Source organism: Carlito syrichta, unplaced genomic scaffold (genome assembly GCF_000164805.1).
Source record: "Carlito syrichta isolate Samal-C Ts95f unplaced genomic scaffold, Tarsius_syrichta-2.0.1 Scaffold308086, whole genome shotgun sequence".
In the NCBI taxonomy this organism is placed as follows: domain Eukaryota; kingdom Metazoa; phylum Chordata; class Mammalia; order Primates; family Tarsiidae; genus Carlito; species Carlito syrichta.
Genome location: NW_007252182.1, coordinates 88,535 through 108,929, shown reverse-complemented (window position 1 = coordinate 108,929; position 20,395 = coordinate 88,535). Strand labels below are relative to the sequence as shown.

At 45.8% G+C, this 20,395-nt stretch overlaps 1 protein-coding gene across 8 annotated transcripts in view; it reads right to left on the bottom strand.

Moving 5' to 3' along the window:
- Window positions 1-2,207: 2,207 nt before the first annotated feature.
- Window positions 2,208-20,395, bottom strand: part of MARF1 (meiosis regulator and mRNA stability factor 1) — a 43,775-nt gene continuing 25,587 nt past the window's right edge. For 7 of the 8 annotated variants that reach the window (XM_008064846.1, XM_008064847.1, XM_008064848.1 and 4 more), the window contains exons 16-27: window positions 19,800-19,975; window positions 17,774-17,994; window positions 16,558-16,700; window positions 16,278-16,411; window positions 14,467-14,669; window positions 13,563-13,790; window positions 11,521-11,751; window positions 9,550-9,762; window positions 8,294-8,354; window positions 8,083-8,208; window positions 6,524-6,694; window positions 2,208-4,743 (exon numbers count right to left, since the gene is read on the bottom strand). In XM_008064846.1, coding sequence (XP_008063037.1) covers window positions 4,499-4,743; window positions 6,524-6,694; window positions 8,083-8,208; window positions 8,294-8,354; window positions 9,550-9,762; window positions 11,521-11,751; window positions 13,563-13,790; window positions 14,467-14,669; window positions 16,278-16,411; window positions 16,558-16,700; window positions 17,774-17,994; window positions 19,800-19,975 — 2,152 coding nt within the window. In that variant the 3' untranslated portion in view covers window positions 2,208-4,498. The remainder of the gene's footprint in view (window positions 4,744-6,523; window positions 6,695-8,082; window positions 8,209-8,293; window positions 8,355-9,549; window positions 9,763-11,520; window positions 11,752-13,562; window positions 13,791-14,466; window positions 14,670-16,277; window positions 16,412-16,557; window positions 16,701-17,773; window positions 17,995-19,799; window positions 19,976-20,395) is intronic. The other variant, XM_021715946.1, reaches the window with a different exon arrangement.

Here is a 20,395-nt window from a genome sequence, read left to right as displayed (position 1 = left end):
CACACACCTGAACAATGAGGGATCGTCTCTTTCCTGCCCATTATATCGCTTGCCAACTTCTTCCCAAAGGCAACCGGGCTTCCTCGCATTCCAACCTAAGCAGATCTCATGGCTGCCTGCCTCCCACAGAGAGACTGGAACTCTCCGGGCAGGAGACTTGTCACTCTGCTCTGAAACTATTAATTCCAAAGGCAATTTGGGTCAGTCTTCTTTGCATCTCTCTGTGGAGTTAGATGAGGCTAGAGCTGTAACTCTATCAGCAGCTGAGCCTAGTCAGCTAATGGAACAGCATGGAGTAAAGCAAGGCAGGGAGTATGGGGTCTGGCCAAGCAGCGCCAGGGACCAGTCTGATCTCTGGTGTAAGAGCGAGTCCAGGTTACTGCTCCTTTCCCATCCCCAGAGCCAATGTGCAACCTGCCCAAGTCTGAAGGCCACATGAAGGTGGGGAGCATCAGGGTATGCCACCCCAAGATCTGCCCCTTTGGAACACAGACTATTCTGAGGAAGAGCAAGTGCGGGAAGGACTCTCTGACCTCTCCCTTCTCCGCCACAATGGGTTGCGAGTCCCTCATATGAAAGGTGCCCTCCCTACACCTGGGGAAAGGAACACCCACTTTCTGAAGATGGGATTGTGGGGAGCGCCAAGAGGGATCCAGATGAACAGGCCCTGTTTCCTCATTTACCTCCCTTAGCGCATACCCTTTTTGTTCCATCACGTGTTTTCATGACTTTCCGCTCTTCATTAAATCTCATAGGCTGGCTGGGCTCACACCTGTAATCCCAGAACTTTGGGAGGCTGAGGCAGGAGGATCGCTGAGCCCAGGAGTTTGAGACCAGCTGGTGCCCCATAAGACCTTGTCTTTACAATAAATCAAAAAGTTAGCCAGGCATGGTAGCACGCGCCTGTAGTTTCAGCTATTCGGGAGGCTAATGTAGGATTGCTTGAGCCCAGGAGTTGGACGCCATGGTGAGCCATGATCATGTCACTGCATTCCAGCCTGGGCAAGAGTGAGACCCTGACTCAAAAAAACAAAAACAAAAAACCTCTCAGGCTTATTTCTCTGGGTCATTTCCTTATGAAGGCTCCCCTTAAAACTTCCATTAAGTGCATTTGTGTACTTCCGTTATTCTGTCTTTGTTAGTTTAAGGCCCAGCCAGAACACTAATAGGGTCGAGGAAAATTCCCCCTACCCCCCTGCGCAATGGCTATAGCAGGTCTCTGGTGGGTGGAGGCCACGAAGGGCTTCTCAGCTGTGACTCATCCTCTGCCCACGGGAAGAAGCTAGAAACCAGGGAAAATAAACCCCAAAGCATGACGCTCTTCCTGGCAGAGGGAACAGAGAGGGTTTGCTACAGGACTTCTGGAGTCAGCATGACCCCCCCCATCCCCTTGCAGAGAGGCCTGCTTCTGCCCGGTGGCCATGTTCTAAACTACAGCCTCGGAGCCACCTTCAAAGGTGGGACATGCACAAAGGTAAGTGCATCTACAGCCCTATCGAGAACTGGTGAAACCGCCTCACCCTCCCACCCCCCGGCAAAGGAGCATGGTGGCAGCTCAGCTTCTTCTGCAAAAAATCTGCTCTGCTCTCATAAGATGTTGGGAAGGATTGCCAAAGGTCTTGGGAGAATTGTCAGAGGAGTATTTAACACTGAACTTGAAAAACATTGCACTTCATCCAGAAGCAATTTACTGAAGCCTCTTCTAGGTCCTTCCAAATTCTTGTTGGGGGGGGATAGGGGTGGGGGTGGTGGGTTGATGGGGTAATGGTCTCAGGGGAAGATGGGCTTCACAACTTATCCAAACAGCATGCTTAGCAGTGATAAAAATAAAGCAGCAGGCAAAGTGGCTTTGTTTCTCAAGGAGAGCGAGCCTAGGAACGAATGAATTTTCTAACTGGAGGCGGGTATGTGGCTACTTCATTTTTCCATACTTGATTCTAAGTAGGACCAAGGCTGGAAAACTTGAAGGAGCCTGACCTCGAAGGGTGGGACCAAGGCTGGAAAACGTGGAGGAGCCTGACCTCCAGCCACCTGCCAGGGTGTGTGCTGTCACAAAAGTCCTCTAAAATGGAGACCAATCTGCATAGCTGTATTTTCAGAAGGAATAAGAAGTCAAGGAAACCTCTTATGAATGAGGCCAGAATGGAACTGGCCTGGTCCTCCCATAAACACATGGACAGACAATACCACTCACTCGAAAAACTCAGTGTAGATGCTTGCTTGTAAAGTTTATTGACAACTGTTTGGTCCCAACACACAAAACAGCACTTGAACCACAACAAAAGTGTTCAAACAAAGTAGACAGTTAAGGAAAACACCTCTTCCCCCAAACCCAATCCAAAACAAACAGTGCAAGATGAGAGAGGGGGTTTTGGTGATAAATTTTGTCCTTTTTTTTTTAAACACATAAATCTAATCTGGTACATCTTTCCACTCAGAAATAAAGACTTCCACTGTCTCTATGCTCACACATTATTTTATCACATCATTTAATTAAGCCTCTGGATAAAAAAATAGATAGCAATTGGACTGGCCATGGTGGAGTACATTATGAACACAACATGCTTCCGATGTCTTCTATCACGTCTTCAGACAGCGACTGCTAGAGTCCCACACACGTCCCACACTAAGTGGCAACTCCAGTGACTGGTACTAAGACACACTCACAGGACAGTGCAGAACTTGTTTCTTCTGTTGCCCAAAGAAGCTGTTCTTGGAGACTGCTCCAGGTGACTTGTAATGATACCTCTTCCAGTTTTAAGTCCACAAGTCTTTACATGCTAGCAAAACTGAAGTCCAAGTGTGAAAACACAGCCTTAGGAAATCTCAGAATAAGGCAACTGATGTTCTCAACACCAACTTTATTACATTGTTTAAAAGCTTCTTTAAAAAATTGCACATTTGCATTTGACTTCCTGCAACACTATGTCTGTAGAGGAAATGCCTTCAGAAAAGACTCGCAGAGTGCCGTGCTACTCAGAGGGTGTTCCAGGGTTGTGCCGACTTGACTGAGGCCATGTGCTGAGAACTGGGAGTCACTGGCTTCATTTAAAAGATTCGAGGAACAAAAATCTAACTTGTAAAAATCTCGCGATAGCCCTTATTTTGTGGCATTTTATCAAAATGCTGGCTATGAAATCAGAGCCCATTTTCTGGCTTTCTAGAAGTTATAAAACAGAAACACTCCCCAAGAGAAACCATCTAACTAGTGGATGACCCTGCACCTACCGGTTCTTGCTGCTCTATGAATGAATCCGCCTTTTGTGCCCAACAAATACAACCCATTGTAAATGTCAGGTTTCTCCAGGGTGGTGAGAGGCCACCCATCAGCGGACACCTCAGGCACCTGGAGAGGAAGGCTATTCCACAGCAGACGCCACAAAAACCCAAACATGCTTCCAGCAGCGAGAAGTAATGAGAGTAAAAACAGACACTGTTAAAAAGATGCTGAGCTAACACACACAGATATTCACATACAAGGCTTCCCAGCTACCAACACCAGCTTTAAAATTACAAAAACAAGGTTACGTTGACCTTGGCCTGCATTCGTGGATAGAACTCCTGCCTCTTCCTAGTGCAAGTCGTATGGATACCGCTCCTGCCAGCACCTCACCACTCGGCTCTGATTTGTCATTTATGCACCTGATGCATAGTTCTGAAAATCAGACTCTCTTCCCAACGCAGCCTCTCGACACACAATCATGTGTGCTGTCTTCCAAATGCTGACTTGAAATGCACGACACCAAGACCATCTCCTTTTCCTTAACCTAATCCATATCAAACTGGAACACAGAAGGGAAGCTTAAAACATCCTCAACTTTCTAGAAAGCTCCTAAATGGAACCCCAAAGTAGAAGCATTTTAAAAAATTTGTGATGAAGCCACATTTGTCGACTACAGACATAGTTAACTAATAGACAAGGCACACTCACAAGTCACACGGAAGCCAGGAACCTTCACATTCAGCCCTGAAGATGCACTCTCCCTCTTCGCCCACCCTTCTCTTTCAGCGCATGAACACGCAGGGTCGTGGGACGCGCTGTGTTTCGAAGACACATCATGCATGGGATTAATACTGTCGTAAACATCAGCAAGCAAAGGCTGAGAGACTGTATTATGCTACATGGAAGATCACACCATGGAGGGGCTCGGTGAAAGGAAAACCAATTCCAGCTGGTTGAGTTCTTAGTGCTCTCTTCTTATGAACACCCTTCTACCTCACAAGTTAAGGGAAATTTGATAAAATATATTAAGGATTCTTCAACAAATGCCAGTTCTTTCAAATAATTGAAAACAGAAAGAAGAAAATGAAAGAAAGACCTCAGCTCAGAGTTGTGTTCAATGTAAAAGAAACAAAACACATGAAATACACCCCAAGTCGAAGTGAGGGGCTTCCCGGGGGCCTTCATTCAAACATAAAAGGATGCGTTTTTTGAACCCATTTTTGTGTGCAGAATCAGACAGTTTTTCCCATCCTAATTTTAAGTTCAAAATGGGAGCTAAAGCTTGGTTATAGGTGCAAAGGAAAAGTTGGCTGCCAATTTTACTCTATTTTTGGGCTGCTTTTTGGCCGGGCTCTCCACGGGGTCCTTGCTGAGCAGTGACTCTGGGGTTTCCGAGGAGGGGCAGGGAGGCACAGGGACAGCTGCTGAGATGCAAGATGACCTGGAGTCAGAGGTCGGAGTTTCGTTCTTTCCTGGTATCGGAATTTCCATGCTTTCTTCTTGGTTTAAAATTATAATTTCTGTAAACACAGAAAAGCAAACAGGTTTAGTTCAAGGACCTACAAAAAGCGGTTTTCTTTCTTGCTTTAAAATAAACCCTCAAAGTCACACTTATGTTGTAGTTTACATATTAGCTATGTGGCCAATATTATGTGTCATATAAATCTAATATTTATAAATTGTATGTCACCTCGTTCCTGGGTTACAAAATTTTTCAGATCTCCGTTTTGGGCTATAAATTAATGGCCAATGGTCTAAAAGTTTTTTTCTCCTCTTTGGATTCTCTGACCATTCATTCTGTCTGCCAGGTAGTTAAGAGCCACAAGCCACACGTGGCCTAAAGACTTTTAAGGTGGTGGTTGGGGGTGCGGGGGGGGGGGAGGGCAGTCTTGGCACCAGGGAGCTCCAGGCTCATTCTGTTTTCAGAGGACCCATACTCTGCATGGCTCTAACACTAGGGATAAGGGGAGAACTGCAGAGAGCCAAAATTACCCTTAGAACCTCAAGAAATCAAACAGCCAGTCTTCCCACAGTGTCTGGAGACTGCTGTTTCTCTGGCTGAGCCACAAGTTATCCACCTGCTGTATACACAGGGCCATGCTGCTTGACAAAGATGCACCATTATACCTTAGACTCCCACTGCGATGGCACAGGGCTCCTGCTATCAAGGTACATGGAAGTGAGAGAGGACAGCAGAGCCAGCTCCCACTCAGACTGATAGTCACGAGGAGAGTGACTGACAGAACTGCCACATTACTTTCTCTCTCTCATCACATGATGGTTGAACTCATGTACACTAAAGACATAAAAGCCACACCTCACGAAGAGCTGACATCAGTCTTCCCCACTCTCGTTAGGCATTCCCAGGGAAGATATCATAGCCATGTCTGTGTGCACAGGCTAGTCCTCAGCCCATGTCAAAAGGCAGGTGTTCTTCCCTCAGTTCCTACTTCCTAGGTAAGCAGCAGCGCCAAGGGCTGCTGAAGACATGTGCGGATGCTAGGAATAGCCCAGGGATCCGTGGCTGTTCCTGGTGAGCCCCTGGAAAGCAGCAGCAGTGGTGGGGGGAGCCTGACTGCAAGGGGGGAGGAGGAGGAGGGAAAGACCCTGACAGAGCAAGTGGGCCATCCTCTCAGGGGCCAAGTGACACCACAGAAGGACAAGAGGTCTTGGGTTCAAATTCCAGCTCTGCCACTTGCCAGTCAAGGATCCTCGGGCCAGCTGCCTCTGCAGTGATGGTACAGATGTGCCTGTCACCTAACCGTGGAGTGGGAGCTGTGCCCACTGCAGAGCTGAAGTAAGAGACGCAATGGTGTATGCCAGCTGAGTGCAGGGTCAGCATGCATCCCAGCTCTAAGCTGGGACCCGATGCAGTAAGCTTTCTCTCCACTCTCCAGCCACAGCTCCCTCTCTCCAGTCCAGCCCCAGGTCCTCTGTGCCCACCAGAGGCGACGTGTGGATTTGGTGGTGGCTGTGCCTGAGAGTAGCTGAACCTCTGGAATGGATGGGAGACCAGAAGCCCGGAAGGCCCCACCCCTCCACTCCACAGTCATTCAGTAACCCCACCCCTCCACAGCCACGCCATGCCCTTGCTCCTGCCCCGCCTGTCCACCTCAGCTGTGAACCCAGTTTTGCAGGAGCCCAGTCAGGGAAAGAAGTCCTAAACAATCAGCACAGCATTTTTACACATGAAAAGACATAGTTTCTCCCACCTTCATCAAACATTTAATATGCTGGCATCATGGTTTTACTTTTCAAACCTACAAAGAAAACCCTTCACAACAGCACAGTGTCACCTACCAGAAGGCTCTTGAGGGTGTTCCTCAAACTGAATGAGATCAGCAGACTGAAGGATGACAGGATCCGGTCTCAGCTGGGGGGACGGCAAGGATGAAGGGACGGGTGCACACAGCAGGTCCACTGGCGAGTCGTCGGTCAGGCGGAGAAGCTCCTGCTCCATGTGGCTGGGCCCTGTGGAGAAGCAGGCATGACTGTGCGATCCTCTATCCAGCACAGTGCAACACAGACGTACGCCTGAGAGTTTCTTTCTAAGTCTTCTAGAAAGTGAAGTACTCAAGGGTTTTGTCTTTTTTAAAAGCCATTAACAGAAAAATCCTTGGTAAATGAAATGCCACAGCCAGTATCTCCTGAAGATGTGCGTTCTCCAAAAGACCCCAGCTGAGAAAAGGCTCTGCTGTCAGCTGCCAGAGAGGGAGTGACACTGAGACACGGGTCAAGTGCTTATTAGCAAGCAGAAGCTCAGTGTTAGTGGACATGGGTCCCAGTTCTGGCACTTCGTTGACTGTGCAACTTTGGGGAAGCTATTTAACCTCCCAGAATTTTAGGTCCTGCTGAAGGCTGTTGGGACAGCTTAAGGAGACGATTCACATTACACAATGTAAAAGGTCGTGTAATCTACCATCCTATAAGCAAAGTACAGTAACATGTTCATCTATCTCGCAGAGATATGCAAGAGAAAATTGTCACATATAACAACGAATTCAAAGTCAGTAAAGAAAACTGCCATGAAATTCAAGAAGGTGATTTCTACCTACTACAGAGATGGCTCTACATGAACTCAAGGTGACTCAGTGTGCTTCTGAGTAATGATAACACATCACTATCAAGTCACTTTCAAGGATGTCCTGGGACCAAGACTCCTTGACCAAGGTTCAGTCAGGCTCCTCTGAGCCCTCTTCTGGACTAGGCCTGACCTTGGCCTTCTGTGTCCATCCTGTACTTGCTGAGTCCAATCTGAGCAAGAGTCAGTACAGTGAGAATTCCCTGTCCCTGACATCTGCTCACCCTTAATCCCCACGCATCCCTGCACTTGGAGTTGGCTCTCTCTCCTTGACTTAATATCTGGTTGAATCTTTTACCCCCACCCTTGCTGTCCAAGTCCCTGCATGGCCTACCTTTAGATGAATCCTATTAGGTGGTTCACATGAATCCCCCTAAGCTGATGTCTCCTCTTAGTAATTTCCCACCCACTGACCTCCCTCCCCAATCCTACTCTTCGGCTAGAAATCCCCACTCATCCCTGCACTTGGAGTTGGTTCTCTCTCCTTGACTTACCATTTTAACAATGCCAGAATAATTTTTTAACACCTGAACTGGGGTAATATCATCATCATGGGCTGCCAACATTCTTCAAGGAGCCTGACTAGTCAGCCACGCAAGGCTATCAGTGCAGGTCAGTCTTTCCTCTGGCACTGATTCAACACCAACATTGCTTTGGACTATGCAGGCATACCTTCCTTCAAGGAGTGAAATGACGGCTGCCTCCTCCCGCCTTGCCCCATCACCCCAAGTTGCTTCTCCTAGGACTTCCTAAGCTCTGCTAGATTTGCTCCTCTCACCCCTGCCACCTGCTCCGAGCTTGAGTTCCGAGGATGCGTGGGGCTCAGGAACCTCCAGGATACACTCACTCTCTGAGGGCCGGTGTTCAGGATGGGCAGGGGCAAGACCGAGTGAACTCAAGCGACCTGGAGGATGAGGAGTATCGGTCAGAGAAGAGTCAGTGAGGGAACCGGGATTTGTCAAGGGGGGCGGGGATAGGTGCTTACTTACTTTTCATGTCATTTTTTAACACTACAATTCTCTTATGACCATGTCCTTTTATCCAGACCACCTGCACACAAGACATACTACTGGTTAAGCAGTGGAAAAGGAGGGGACAGAAGCCCTAACCCTCAGGAAGCGCATGACCTATGGGACCTGCCTCAGAGTAGGACTTAGAAATGGAGTCAACTCGGAGAAGACTGTTTCTACATCCATTCTTTAGCTTTTAAAGCAATAGGAGAAGGTGATAGAAACATGATGCTTATAAAAAGCTGAACAGAGAATCACGAGACATAGCTTCAGAAATATTCTAACTCTTAGATGGCCTTCCAAGTACCATCTCTGTATATAAATGACAGTTCTCACACGAGAGCTCTTACCACTGCTTGCAGAAACTAAACACAATCTAAAGAAATGAAGAGCGGCCTCCCAGACCCCTTCAACTAAGCTTGTCATCACAGTCCTAAAGCAGTCCTCTTCTCAGCCAGCCGGAGTGCAGTAGAGCTGGCTCCCGGGCCCTCATGACTGTTGCCAGGACTCTGCTCGCAGACTGTTCCTCACCTGTGTTTCCACTTAATCCTTGATTAATCACTCACCCCGCTCAGTCCCTTCACCTGGCGCTGACCCAGCCCTCTGCACCGGCCAGGATCCCGGCCAGCCTCCCTCCTCCATGCCGGCTCTCTCGGTTCTGCCACAGAGAGCAGCCAGAGGGCGCTTTTCAGAAGCAACCCTGGGACTCCTGCTCTCGCCTTGCAGGGTCTTCCCTCCTTCCTAGGCACTGGCTCTTCTTTCACTGCTGGGCTCCTGCATGGTCTGTGCCACTTGCCACTGCTCTGCATCTGCTCACACTATGCCCATGCTGCAACTGCCTCGCATCACATGGTTACCTTGTGCATACCCTGCTGGCTCTGCTCCAGGACCTCCATGCCTGGGGAGTGGCCTACCACCCTCCTTGGTGTGCCACTGAGCATGGGGCTTCTGGCTCACGCTTCCCTGACCACCCTCACTAGCCACCTACTGCATGTCCCGACTCCCACTGACCAACACCTTCCTGGGGCCAGGGTCTGGACTTACTCACCTGGTGCACAGGGATTTAATAAAGGGCTATAGAGTCGATAAGAAACGCTAAGATAGTTTACTTTATGCCAACAGTGTGTTTGAAAGGACCATTTTATTCTCTGGCAGCATTTTCTTTCTCTGCTCAGGAGAGTCAGCCTGTGGCTCTTTAGGAAGACACTCTCCAAGAAGCTGAGAAAAACACCCACCTGTGGGATGGCACCCAAGAGCTCCTCCACACTATTGAAGCCATATGTCTTGGGCTGCAGTGTTTCTCCAACATGCTTGGTATAGGCCATGGGAAATTCATGGAGAAAAATCTGCTGGTAGTGGTAAGTATGAAGTAAAGACCGCACATTCTTTGCAAACAAATACAGGCTTGTGAGCTTCACACATTCCTCTGTCTTATCATTAGTGAAAACCTGGTCCAAAAGAAAAGAGTGGCATTAGGAACTTCGTGAGTGATGGCCCTGCCACATGGAAGTGAGAAGGAAAAGACCTAAGGTCACCCTGGAAATGGGTCATAAATAACCTGAGGAGAAGGTGGAGGGATTTGTTCAAGGATCTCCTCCCAGAGAAGGCCGCAGCCTCTGAGTGCAAGTCCATGGCTGCAGAGAGCTAAGAAATCTATGTCAAGAGGGAAGGAAGCTAGGAAACATGCCATCTCCAACACAGGAGGTGATCCTGGTGGAGAGAACTGTCTGGATGGTGGAGGCTGAGGCCAGTAAACCTCATTTCCCAAAGCGGTCTTCCAAAAAACATTGTGATGTGGACAGTATGAGTATTCTTTAGAAACATAATAAAATAAAAACACAAGGAAAGCAGTAAGAAATACATACAAAACCCTTAAACACCAAGGGTAAGTAAGTAGGCAGATCTCTTTACCAGATATCTTTTCAGAAGGGATACTTCCCAGCCACTGCAGGACAAGGATAGTCTTTTGTCTTGGAATGTACTGAAATTGTCCAGAACTAGTGTTCACAGAATAGATAATTACCAGTTTAGACATGCTGAATTTGATAACTTTTAATTATTTAATTATCTGTCATAGTCAGATGATAACAGTGGCATATCATTCTTCCTTTATGTCATTGGAGTTTACTTGTTAGTATTTTATTTAGGATCATTTCCTTTGTGAACCATATTAGGTTTTTGGTATGAAAGTTATTTTGACTTTGTAAAAATAAGCGGTAAGCTTTCTCATTTTTTTTTTTTTTTTGATAGCCTGGAATAATTTTTTTAAAGTTGGAGTTATCTGTTCTCTCTCAAACACAAATGTTAACCCATTTGGTCCTGGTACCTTTTTCAGTGGTAAAATTTCAATGATCATTATAGTCTCTTTTGTGGCTACTGGTCTAATTTGTAACTGCTCTTTAAGTCACTTTTTTTTTTTTTTGAGTTGAAGTCTCACTCTGTCATCCAAACTGGAGTGCAATGGCACGCTCCCAGCCACTGCAGCCTTGACCTGCTGGGCTCCGGCGATCCTTCCGCCTCAGCCTTCCAATTAGCTGGAACTGCAGGCATGCACTACCACGCTCGGCTAATTTTTGATTTATTGTAGAGATGAGGTCTTTCCAGGTTGCCTAGGTGGGTCTCGAACCCGCAGGCTCAGGCAATCCACTCACCTCAGCCTTCCAAAGTGCTGGGATTACAGGCTGAGCCACCAAGCCCGGCAAGTCACTTTTAATAACTTATCTTTTCCAGTGTCCATCTCATACATTCACTCTAGGTTTTTATACTTGTTGTCCAAGAACTGCATGTAGCATTCTCTTAAGATTCTTCTAGAAGTGCCATTCCTGAAAGGTTGCCTAGGGGACCAGCCAGACAACCTTCCTTTCTGACCCCTACCTCACTGGTAAATCACTTGAAGCCACCACTTGTGCCACATTGTTACATCAGAAAGATGTAACAGTAGCAAAATCCAGCCTGGTGTAGGACAAAGGCACCTCAGTCCCAGTATCAGGAGACAGGGGCTTTTGTGCTGGCTTTGTCATTCGCTGAAGCAGGGTTCCTTCTCTGCCCTAGGCCTCAGTGTGTTCATATAAAACGACCAAACTGGTCTCATAGACTCCAGGGCACCTTCCAGCTCTGTACACCCTAATCTAGACCAGCAGTTGATCCAGAAATACCCAATTGACAGCAGCCAATACGATGGTTCCAAGGAACACTAACACACATACCTCAACTAAGTAAGGCAGGCTCTTCAGGAGTTCGGCCAAGGTCATGAATCCATATTCACAGGGATTGAGGGGAGAACTGTGGGCAGCTTCGTAATGTCTCTTGAGCTCATCAACAGAAAGATAGGTGTTTCCCTCCCAAGACATCAACAACACCAGTAACTGGGCAGTAAGAGATCGCAGAGACTTCCGGTTGATCAGCTGAATCTGTTTGCCAGATTCTATGTCAGCAACCTGGGGAAAATGAGAATTCACGTACTTCAGAACTCAAGTACTTCAGAACTCAAAAGAGAGAACCTGGGTCATGCTTTACTCAGCTCATTCATTTTGGCCAATGAGACCAACAGATAAAACACCTCTAAATTTCTTCTCTTACACTGAAATAGACTGGGGTTGTGTTTAGCTTCTTTAGGACACCAGACCAACATCTGAGACAAGACTGGAGCAGAAATTGTTCCCTTCCTCTCTGCTGGGCCATAACAAAAACTTCCATCAGTACCAATCCTCTCTTAAGGCAACAGTAGGGGAAGACACTGCTATTGTTCTATTTCTTCATTCTTTCTTCCCACTCCCTACTATGGGGAAGAAATAGACTAGCCTGCTGACTCCCAGTGGCCCAAGCTCAAGTGCAGGGTGGGAGGTTAGACGATGGGTGACACCCACGTGGCTGCTGTGCAGACCTGACTCACCCCACGTGGTGGTAGAGGTGGTAAAGGCCCACTCTGACTACAAGGCAAGCAGCACTTTTCTGGTCTGTTATTACTAACCACAAAGCTGGTATTTTCATCTTTGACTAGTATACATCTACCCCTCAATTATCTCAGGTTATCTGGCTGGGTCCAAAGGCTCACGCTTGTAATCCCAGCACTTTGTGAGGCTGAGGCAGGAGGATCGTTTGAGTCCAGGGATTCAAGACCAGCCTGGGCAACAAAGTATGATTTCGTCTCTTGAGTCCCAGTTACTTGGGAGGCAGAGGCAGGAGGATCACCTGAGCCCAGGAGGTCAAGGCAGCGGTGAGCCGTGATTGTGCCACTACACTCCAGCCTGGGTCATAAAGACCCCGTCTCAAAAAAAAATTTATTTCAGATTCAAGGAGATAAAGGCCTTAAGTGATGAAGAGTACTGGAAGGGAAACCTTGCAAGAACAACATGGGTTGTCATGTGGGGACCAAACTCTATGTGAAGAAGCACTTGGCGCCTGAGACTGAGCCTTTACTGTCACGGCAACAGGCAGAGCCTCAGGCTGTGTGGGGCTCAAGCACTGCTAAGTAAGCCAATGTCTAGCACTGCCACCGCTTGTTTGTCCCACTCTCTGGTTTTCCTGCCAGGACTAGTGGTCTTAATGCCTATGGCATGCACGAAGTCACCACAACTGTATTCTACAGGACTTTGGATTCTTAGGGCAGAGAGAGGCAGGTGGCACTTGAGAGGACACCCTGAGACCAGGGCCTCTTGCTTGTGTCCCAGCACATGCTCAGAGCTGAGATACGAGGGTGGCTGGCAGACTCCCAGCCTCCTAATCATGATGATGGAATCATGCAGGTTTCCTCCCTGGAAGTGAGGTTTAATCATCAATGGAGGAAAGCCCAGGGATGAGGTTGTCTCTTTAGAATCCAGACCATCACCACAGTCTTTTTTGGCTCTGAAATCCACTCCTAAGTGGGTCAGAATCTGGAGGAAAAAAGACCTGTAGGATGTGATTACAGTCTCCCAAAAACCTGGGAGACAGAAATCTGTGTGTGAGGGTTCAACTTCAGGTCAGCAGCACTTGGGAAAAAACACCAAGGGATGAAAAGTGACCTCATCAGTTCAGAAAGGCGTTCCTGTGGAGGGCCATTAACAAGCCCACAAAAGGAAGACCAAAGATCTAAACTGCCAAAACAAGTTCTCTCCTGCTACCTAGAAAGGACTAATGCTATACAAAACAAGCTGTGAGCAACATTAAGAAGCACAAGGCATGAACACAAAGATGCCAAGGCACATGCAAACACCCCAAGGAGGACTACACCACAATAAATTTTATTTTATGGAAACAATCTGGTTACCTTTACCACATGGCAGAGTTTCTGTGTTAAAGCTGAAATTGAACTGACGTCATAGTCTTGGAGACGAAATGTGTAACCAAAAGTTTTAGCATATTCTGTAAGGAGATCTGTCATCATAAGGCAGTTATCTTTTTGGGACCGAAGGAGTTTAACAAACTGGGCAGCAAGAGCTTTGAATCGTTCTACCTCTGTCAAAGTAAGGATCTTTTCTTCTCCACATTCCAACACCTTGGAAAATACATGGGGAAGAAGAAAGGAAGAATAAACAAACTATGAATGAACATGGAACTAGATGGCATGAAAATGTGTACAGCTAGTAATGAGAAAGCATGCCTGTGGTGTTTAATGGGTACCGAGTTTCAGTTTGGCAAGATGAAAAAGTTCTGGAGATTGGCCACACAACAAACAGTATGAACACCACTTAACTGAACACATAAAAAGGCTAAGATGGCAAATTCTATGCTATGTGTATTTTGCCACAATAAAAAAATGTTTAAAGCACTTCAGGAGTCAAAAATCATAATAAAATCAACAATGGAGACTTGGTTTAACTTGGCAACAGCTTAGCAGCACAGCACTGCCACCCCCCAACTGCTCCAATGTGAGGGATCTGAAAAGCAGGCAGTTAAATGAATGAGTGCTTAGCTTAAGAAATCAAACTGGTTAATCCCTTTTTCATAATCACCCTAAAAAAAAGTCTGAAGAATTCCTTATTGAAAGAAAAAAGCCACAATTATCTAAAAATACACACTGGTAAAAAACATAGCTTCTCTAATGGGAATACTGCAGATTTTCATCCTCTTTCATAATTTCCTACTTCCCAGGAAAATATGACCCGAATGGAAAAAAGTTACCATATATACTTTTCAGAAATTACTCATAAGATTAGAATTTCTTCACTCACTTGTAAAATATCAGGTATGGCTTCGAAGAGTTCAAGTAGTTTGGTAAATCCATAGTATGCAAGTTTGCACTGCCGGCCAAAGTGGTGATGGTACGAGGGAATAAACTTATTAAAGGGCATCCGGAAATGGGGCTGATGACGCAGCAAGTCCACAACATCCTTGGAGAACTGTTTTGTTCTTTCTATCTCATCCTGGGTACGCTCTTGAAAAACAAAACATAAATCAAAATCTTTTTCTACCCACTTGTGTTCAACATCCACACTGTAGTCATCCTATTCAGAATTCACAAGAGATATCATCTCTGCTGTACAAACACACACAACCTAAAACAAAAGCATATGCTCTTCCCTCTTCGCAAGCGTTCTCTCAAACATGTTCAAGGACAAAATACTGGGAAGTCACGATACCTTGTGGCACACGATGAAATACACATATATTCATCTTCTGGCCACCACCCGTCCCCTGCTCCTTATATAGGAACATGACACATATACAGGTTCTAGAAATCATTTCTATTAAATCACAATTCTGAATTTTCACATATTTTTCGTTCATTCATTTGATTTTCAGTTAAAACTTGATAGCAGAAAAGAGTATCAGGCTTCAAAGGTTGAATAAAAATAAAGAGGAGAAAAAGCTTTAACTTATTGTTCCTGTTAAGGTTTAAAAAATTAGACTGGGAAAAGACTGACATTATTAATTTTGGCTCTGAATCCCATGATTTCATGGACACCGAAGCTTTGTGGGAGCACAGTCTAACTCTGTGGGAGCAAAAACAACAGAGGGAAACGTGACAATACAGTTGTCCCTTGGTGTATGAGGGGACTGGTTCCAGGATCCCCACAGACACCAAGCTCTGCACCTACTCAAGCCCTGCAGTCGGTCCTCCAGAACCCACAGATGAGAAAAACTGGCCTCTCCATACACGTGGGCACATACATCCCGAGCACGTTGAGCCCTGGATCCATGAAGAAGTGGGCCCGCACAATGCTGTGTTGTTCAAGGGTCAACTGTATGTAGATTTTTTTTTAACTAACTACCTCTGAGACCTCAACTGAAACTACTAGAATTTGAAAGACAAAATAAAACGTCCATTTGTATTTTCTTCCCAAGTGTGCACGGCAAAGTAGTTCAGAGTTAAAAAGAAGAGATTAGCAAGGGCCATGGTAACAGACTCTCAGCTGGGTAACTATGAGTTACAGCTCCACAGATAGGTTGAAGAAGGCCCTTTAGGAAAGTGCTGGTTCTTCTCTTTTCCCTCTTAGAGAGAATGCTGAAAAATAAGCCGGTCAACAACAACAACAACAACAATAACAGCAAAAAATGCCAGGCACAGTGGCTCATGCCTGTAATTCCAGCACTTTGGGAGTCTGAGGCAAGAGGACTGCCTGAACTCAGGGGTTCGAGACCAGCTTGAGCAACATGGCGAGACCTCATCTCTACAATAAATAAAAAAATCAGCCGAGCATGGTGGCATGTGCCTGTGGTTCCAGCTACTTGGAAGGCTGAGGTGGAAGGATCACCTAGGCCCAGCAGGTCAAGGCTGTAGTAGCCATGAGCATATTACAGCACTCCAGCAACCTGGGCGACAGAGTGAGAGTCAAAAAAAACCAAACCAAACAAAAACCCCCAAAAAACAAAAAAACCCGGGCCTCTGGAGAATACAGGATTCACTGTGCACGAGCATAGTAGTTTCTGTGAAAGCTCCAGAAGTCACTAAGAGGGAGGAAAACGTGTAGTCCCTATACCATTCTGCTTTAAAATGACCGTGGAGACAGTAACAGCTTTCCAGCAAAGGCAAGCCACATACCTCTTTTGGGGATACAAATCACCATTTCATTATCTTGCTGGGACAAGCAGATGGTTGTGTCTGGAATCTCTGATATGATGTCAGTCAACTCACAAACACCATATTCGGTGATATCCCAGTCCTTTGAGAAACACCTATGTTTCAACAATGGAAATGAAGAGTAATATCATTGCTAAAATAACTGCAAGTGTTTGAAACATTAGATTACTACTGAAAATTTGAAGGCAGAAAAGGTGTTTTAAAATACTTGTTTTCATTTTTTTCCTTCTCATTAACTCACCAATGATAAGCCTGTGAAAACTCTCTCACAATGACCTGTTTGCTGGCCTGCGATTTGAGAAGTTTCAGCAAATCCTGAGTGAAGCGCTTCACCTGGGCCCTGTGGGTAAGGGTCAGCAAACGTTTGGAGCCCATGCCAAGAATCTGCAAAGCAAACACTTCATAGTTTACTCATACTCATGAGGCCTAAGCAGATACTGACTTTCATGCTGCTGGCTCTCTCTCCTCACTGTCCTCAGAGAGGAACTCCCTCATAAGGGATATGTACAACATGAAACACACGAAAACCAATAAAATGCGGTCAAAAGTCAGTCAAAAGGAACAACTGCCTGGGACTCTTACTTTTTGGCCCTACAGTCCTCTTCCAAATAGTCATGAGTACAGAAATGAAAAGCATGTGATCAGTCTGGAACCTAATCTTGTCTCTAAAATACAGCTAAAGTTTTCCAAGCCATTTTTACACTTATAACAATGGGAGTTAACAGGCACAATCTCCATAGGATCCAATGCTAAGCTCCAGCCCAGGCTCCAACTCATTTTAAGAGGAAGCGCTTAGCCGGGCTCGGTGGCTCAGCCTGTAATCCCGCACCTTTGGGAGGTTGAGGTGAGTGGATTGCCTGAGCCCGCGGGTTCGAGACCCGCCTGGGCAACTTGGTGAGACCTCATCTCTACAACAAATCAAAATGAGCCAGGCGTGGTAGCACGCACCTGTAGTTCCAGCTACTTGGATGGCTGAGGTGGAAGGATCACTGGAGCCCAGGAGGTCAAGGCTGCGGTGGCCGGGAGCGGCCACTGCACTCCAGTCTGGGTGACAAAGTGAGACTCCAACTCAAAAAAAAAAAAACAAAAAAGGAAGCCCTTGACCTTCACCTAGGTACCAAACAAGTATGTGGAGATTCACGGCAGCTCCTTGGTAATAGTGAACAACTCTGGAGAACTGGGCTAGGAAGAAGGAGGTCAGCCTGCCGGGAGAAGAGGAAAAAACTCCCCAACCCTCTAAGGACTGCCTTTAAGCTGGAACTTGTAGCTTTTCAAAAAATTGAGAAGCCACCTTGAGTGTGTTTCCTACACTTCGAAGCAAGTTTTTATAGGATGGTTTGCTCAGAAATGATTTCTTAGAATTAGGTGACGACCTACCCTGTTTTTTTGGCTGGGACCGCCAAAGCCACAAAGGAACATTCCTATCTGTAAACAAACACTTTCTCAGCATTCCTTACCTGCAACACATGAGGCACTGCTTCTAGTAACTCAATCAGCTTGGAATAGCCATAGTCTGACACTCGGCACTGCTTCGCAAAGTGGTGGTGATAGGATGGGATGAAGTGACTGATTGGTATGACACAAGCTGGCTGGCTCTTCAGTAGGTCAATCACTTCTCTACTGAACTGGATCAGCTGTGGGTTACCTACAGGACTTTTAGAACGCAGAAGCCAAGGGTCTAGAGAAAAAAGGACATGTGTAAGACATAAAGCACGATATCACCAGTTGAAAAGAAGGTAACTAACCTGGCAGCTCCTAGCTTGAGTACAACCAAGAGAAAGCAGATGAAACCAGATACAGAAGCTACTTATGTTGAAGTTTCTATACTCAGACTCAATATAATCAACTAGCTAGTCCCACTTATTCTTTCCACAAATTCTTTCCCACTAATTCTAGAAGCAGCCAAGGTAAAGCACAGTCTACTATAGTGTTACTTACAGAAGTGAAAATCACCGCATGTTTCCAGTTTAGAAACTACCTGTATTCAAAGATCCGGTTGTAACTTGGTCACATGGAACATACTTTCCCACAGAAATAAAGTTTTAAGCGGTCATCAGGTAGGTAGCCCAGAAGAGCATAATAAACCCATAGTGGAGCTAAAAATGTTACCCAGAGAACCATGGAAAGCAAAACTGTCACAAAACTGGCATGACATGAAACTGAGCAAGAAACAGGTTTTTGCACTATCTTGAATGTTCAAACCTAAAAAATTTTAAAATTAAAAACGCATAAATCATCAGATGGAAATCTTTCTAGAAAGGTAGAAGAGGCCTGTGGGCTGATGGTACAAGAGAGAGAGGAGGGAGCAGCATAATCTCTGGGCTCCTGAGAAGTCAGAGGTTGAGGGAAAGGAAGGAAGTGTTGGGTAAGAAACTTGGGTGCAAGTACCTCCCCTGTTAAGAGCCAGCTGGTACAGGCCAGGTTCCCTGGTTATCCTCTCCTCTTTTACTGTAGGGTATGGGGAGGTGGGAGGAGAAGGGGAGGAAATGTAGGGGCCAAAGAGAAGGCAGTATGTATATGTATGAAGGCAATGATGAAAGTGTTGTTCATGGGCAGCAGCATTAGACACCTGCAACTCAGGGCATGCTCATGACTCACAAACTCAGTCAAGTCTAAGTTCAAGTTCCCTGGTCCTTGACATTGAAAGTTATGCTTATTTTCACATTTATCCAAGTCAGAAATAATGAATTTCAACTAAAATGAATTTCAAAGGTAAATCTCATTAGGAAATATTTCCTCCAGACACTTGAAACTATTTGTAAAAGGCCAATTGACAAGACAAAAGCTTTATAAAATTAGGTAAAGAGATCTGTAAATATGAAACTTGCATTTCAAATTTTTTTACATCACTAATGCTGGTATCTTCAAAAAGTCTAGCTCTGCTGGATGTGGTGGCATGTGTCTGTAGTCCCAGGTACTCAGGAGGCTGAGGTGGGAGGATTATGTGAGCCTAGGAATAAGAGACAGCCTGGGCAACATAGATGCCATCTTAAAAAATAAAACGAAGTCTAGTTCTGCCAACCCCTTGGCATTTTGGAGATTTTTTTAAAAATCAAAGGACAGACCCATGGTATGGTACTTTCACACTTGGCAAATAGTGCTCTTGAGCTGGGTGTGGTGGCTCACACCTGTAATCCCAACACTTTGAGAGGTGGAGGTGAGAGGACTGCCTAGGCCTAGAGGTTTGAGACCAGCCTGGTCAACTTGGTGAGACTTTGACTCTGCAATAAATCAAAAAATTAGCCGGGTGTGGTGGTGTGCCTGTGGTTCCAGCTACTTGGAAGGCTGAGGTGGAAGGATTGCCTGAACCCAGCAGGTCAAGGCTGCGGTAGTCCTGAGTGCTACTGCACTCCAGCCTGGGTGACAGAATGAGGCTTTGACTCAAACAAAAAGTGCTCCTGTACAAAATAAGAGCCAACAGCCACCTCCAGTCTCACAGCAGACAGATGGAAGGCTCTGAAGAACTAAATGTCTAACATTTACCTGTGTTGGGAGGTGGGGGCTTATTGTGAATCCACTTGACGACTTTGATGCCATTCTGAGCAGTGGCAATGTTCACACCTGGAACGCAGGTGATAAAGTGCTCTAGAGGAACACCCCCTTGGTTTTCCTGCACTACTTCTAGGTCACCAAACTCTGCAGCATAACAGTCTGGAAAGCTATGGTAGGGGAAAAAAGGTTAAATTAAAATAATGGAAAAGCAAAGCACATACCAAACAGAAGGCTTAAGTTTAATGTATCTGTTAATACACAATTTGTTTAAATGTCCACGATCTGCGTTTGAATACTAAAAGGTCCCAGGGAGGCAGTCACTGTAGCACTGATCTCTTTGATGCATTCTGATGGTATTTTCTTGGCAGTTTTCCAGGAGATGTGGTTAAAAATAAGGCAACTGGGTTCCACATCAGTTATTCATCTGCTTTATCATATCAGGGGTATAAAGACCACTTAGTCCTGTGTTAGCCTTTGTATTAAGTCTACCATTGTGGCTTGTGGGGTGGTTAAATGAACGTTTAAAGAATATATATATATATATATTTTTTTGAGTTGGAGTCTCACTCTGTCGCCCAGACTGGAGT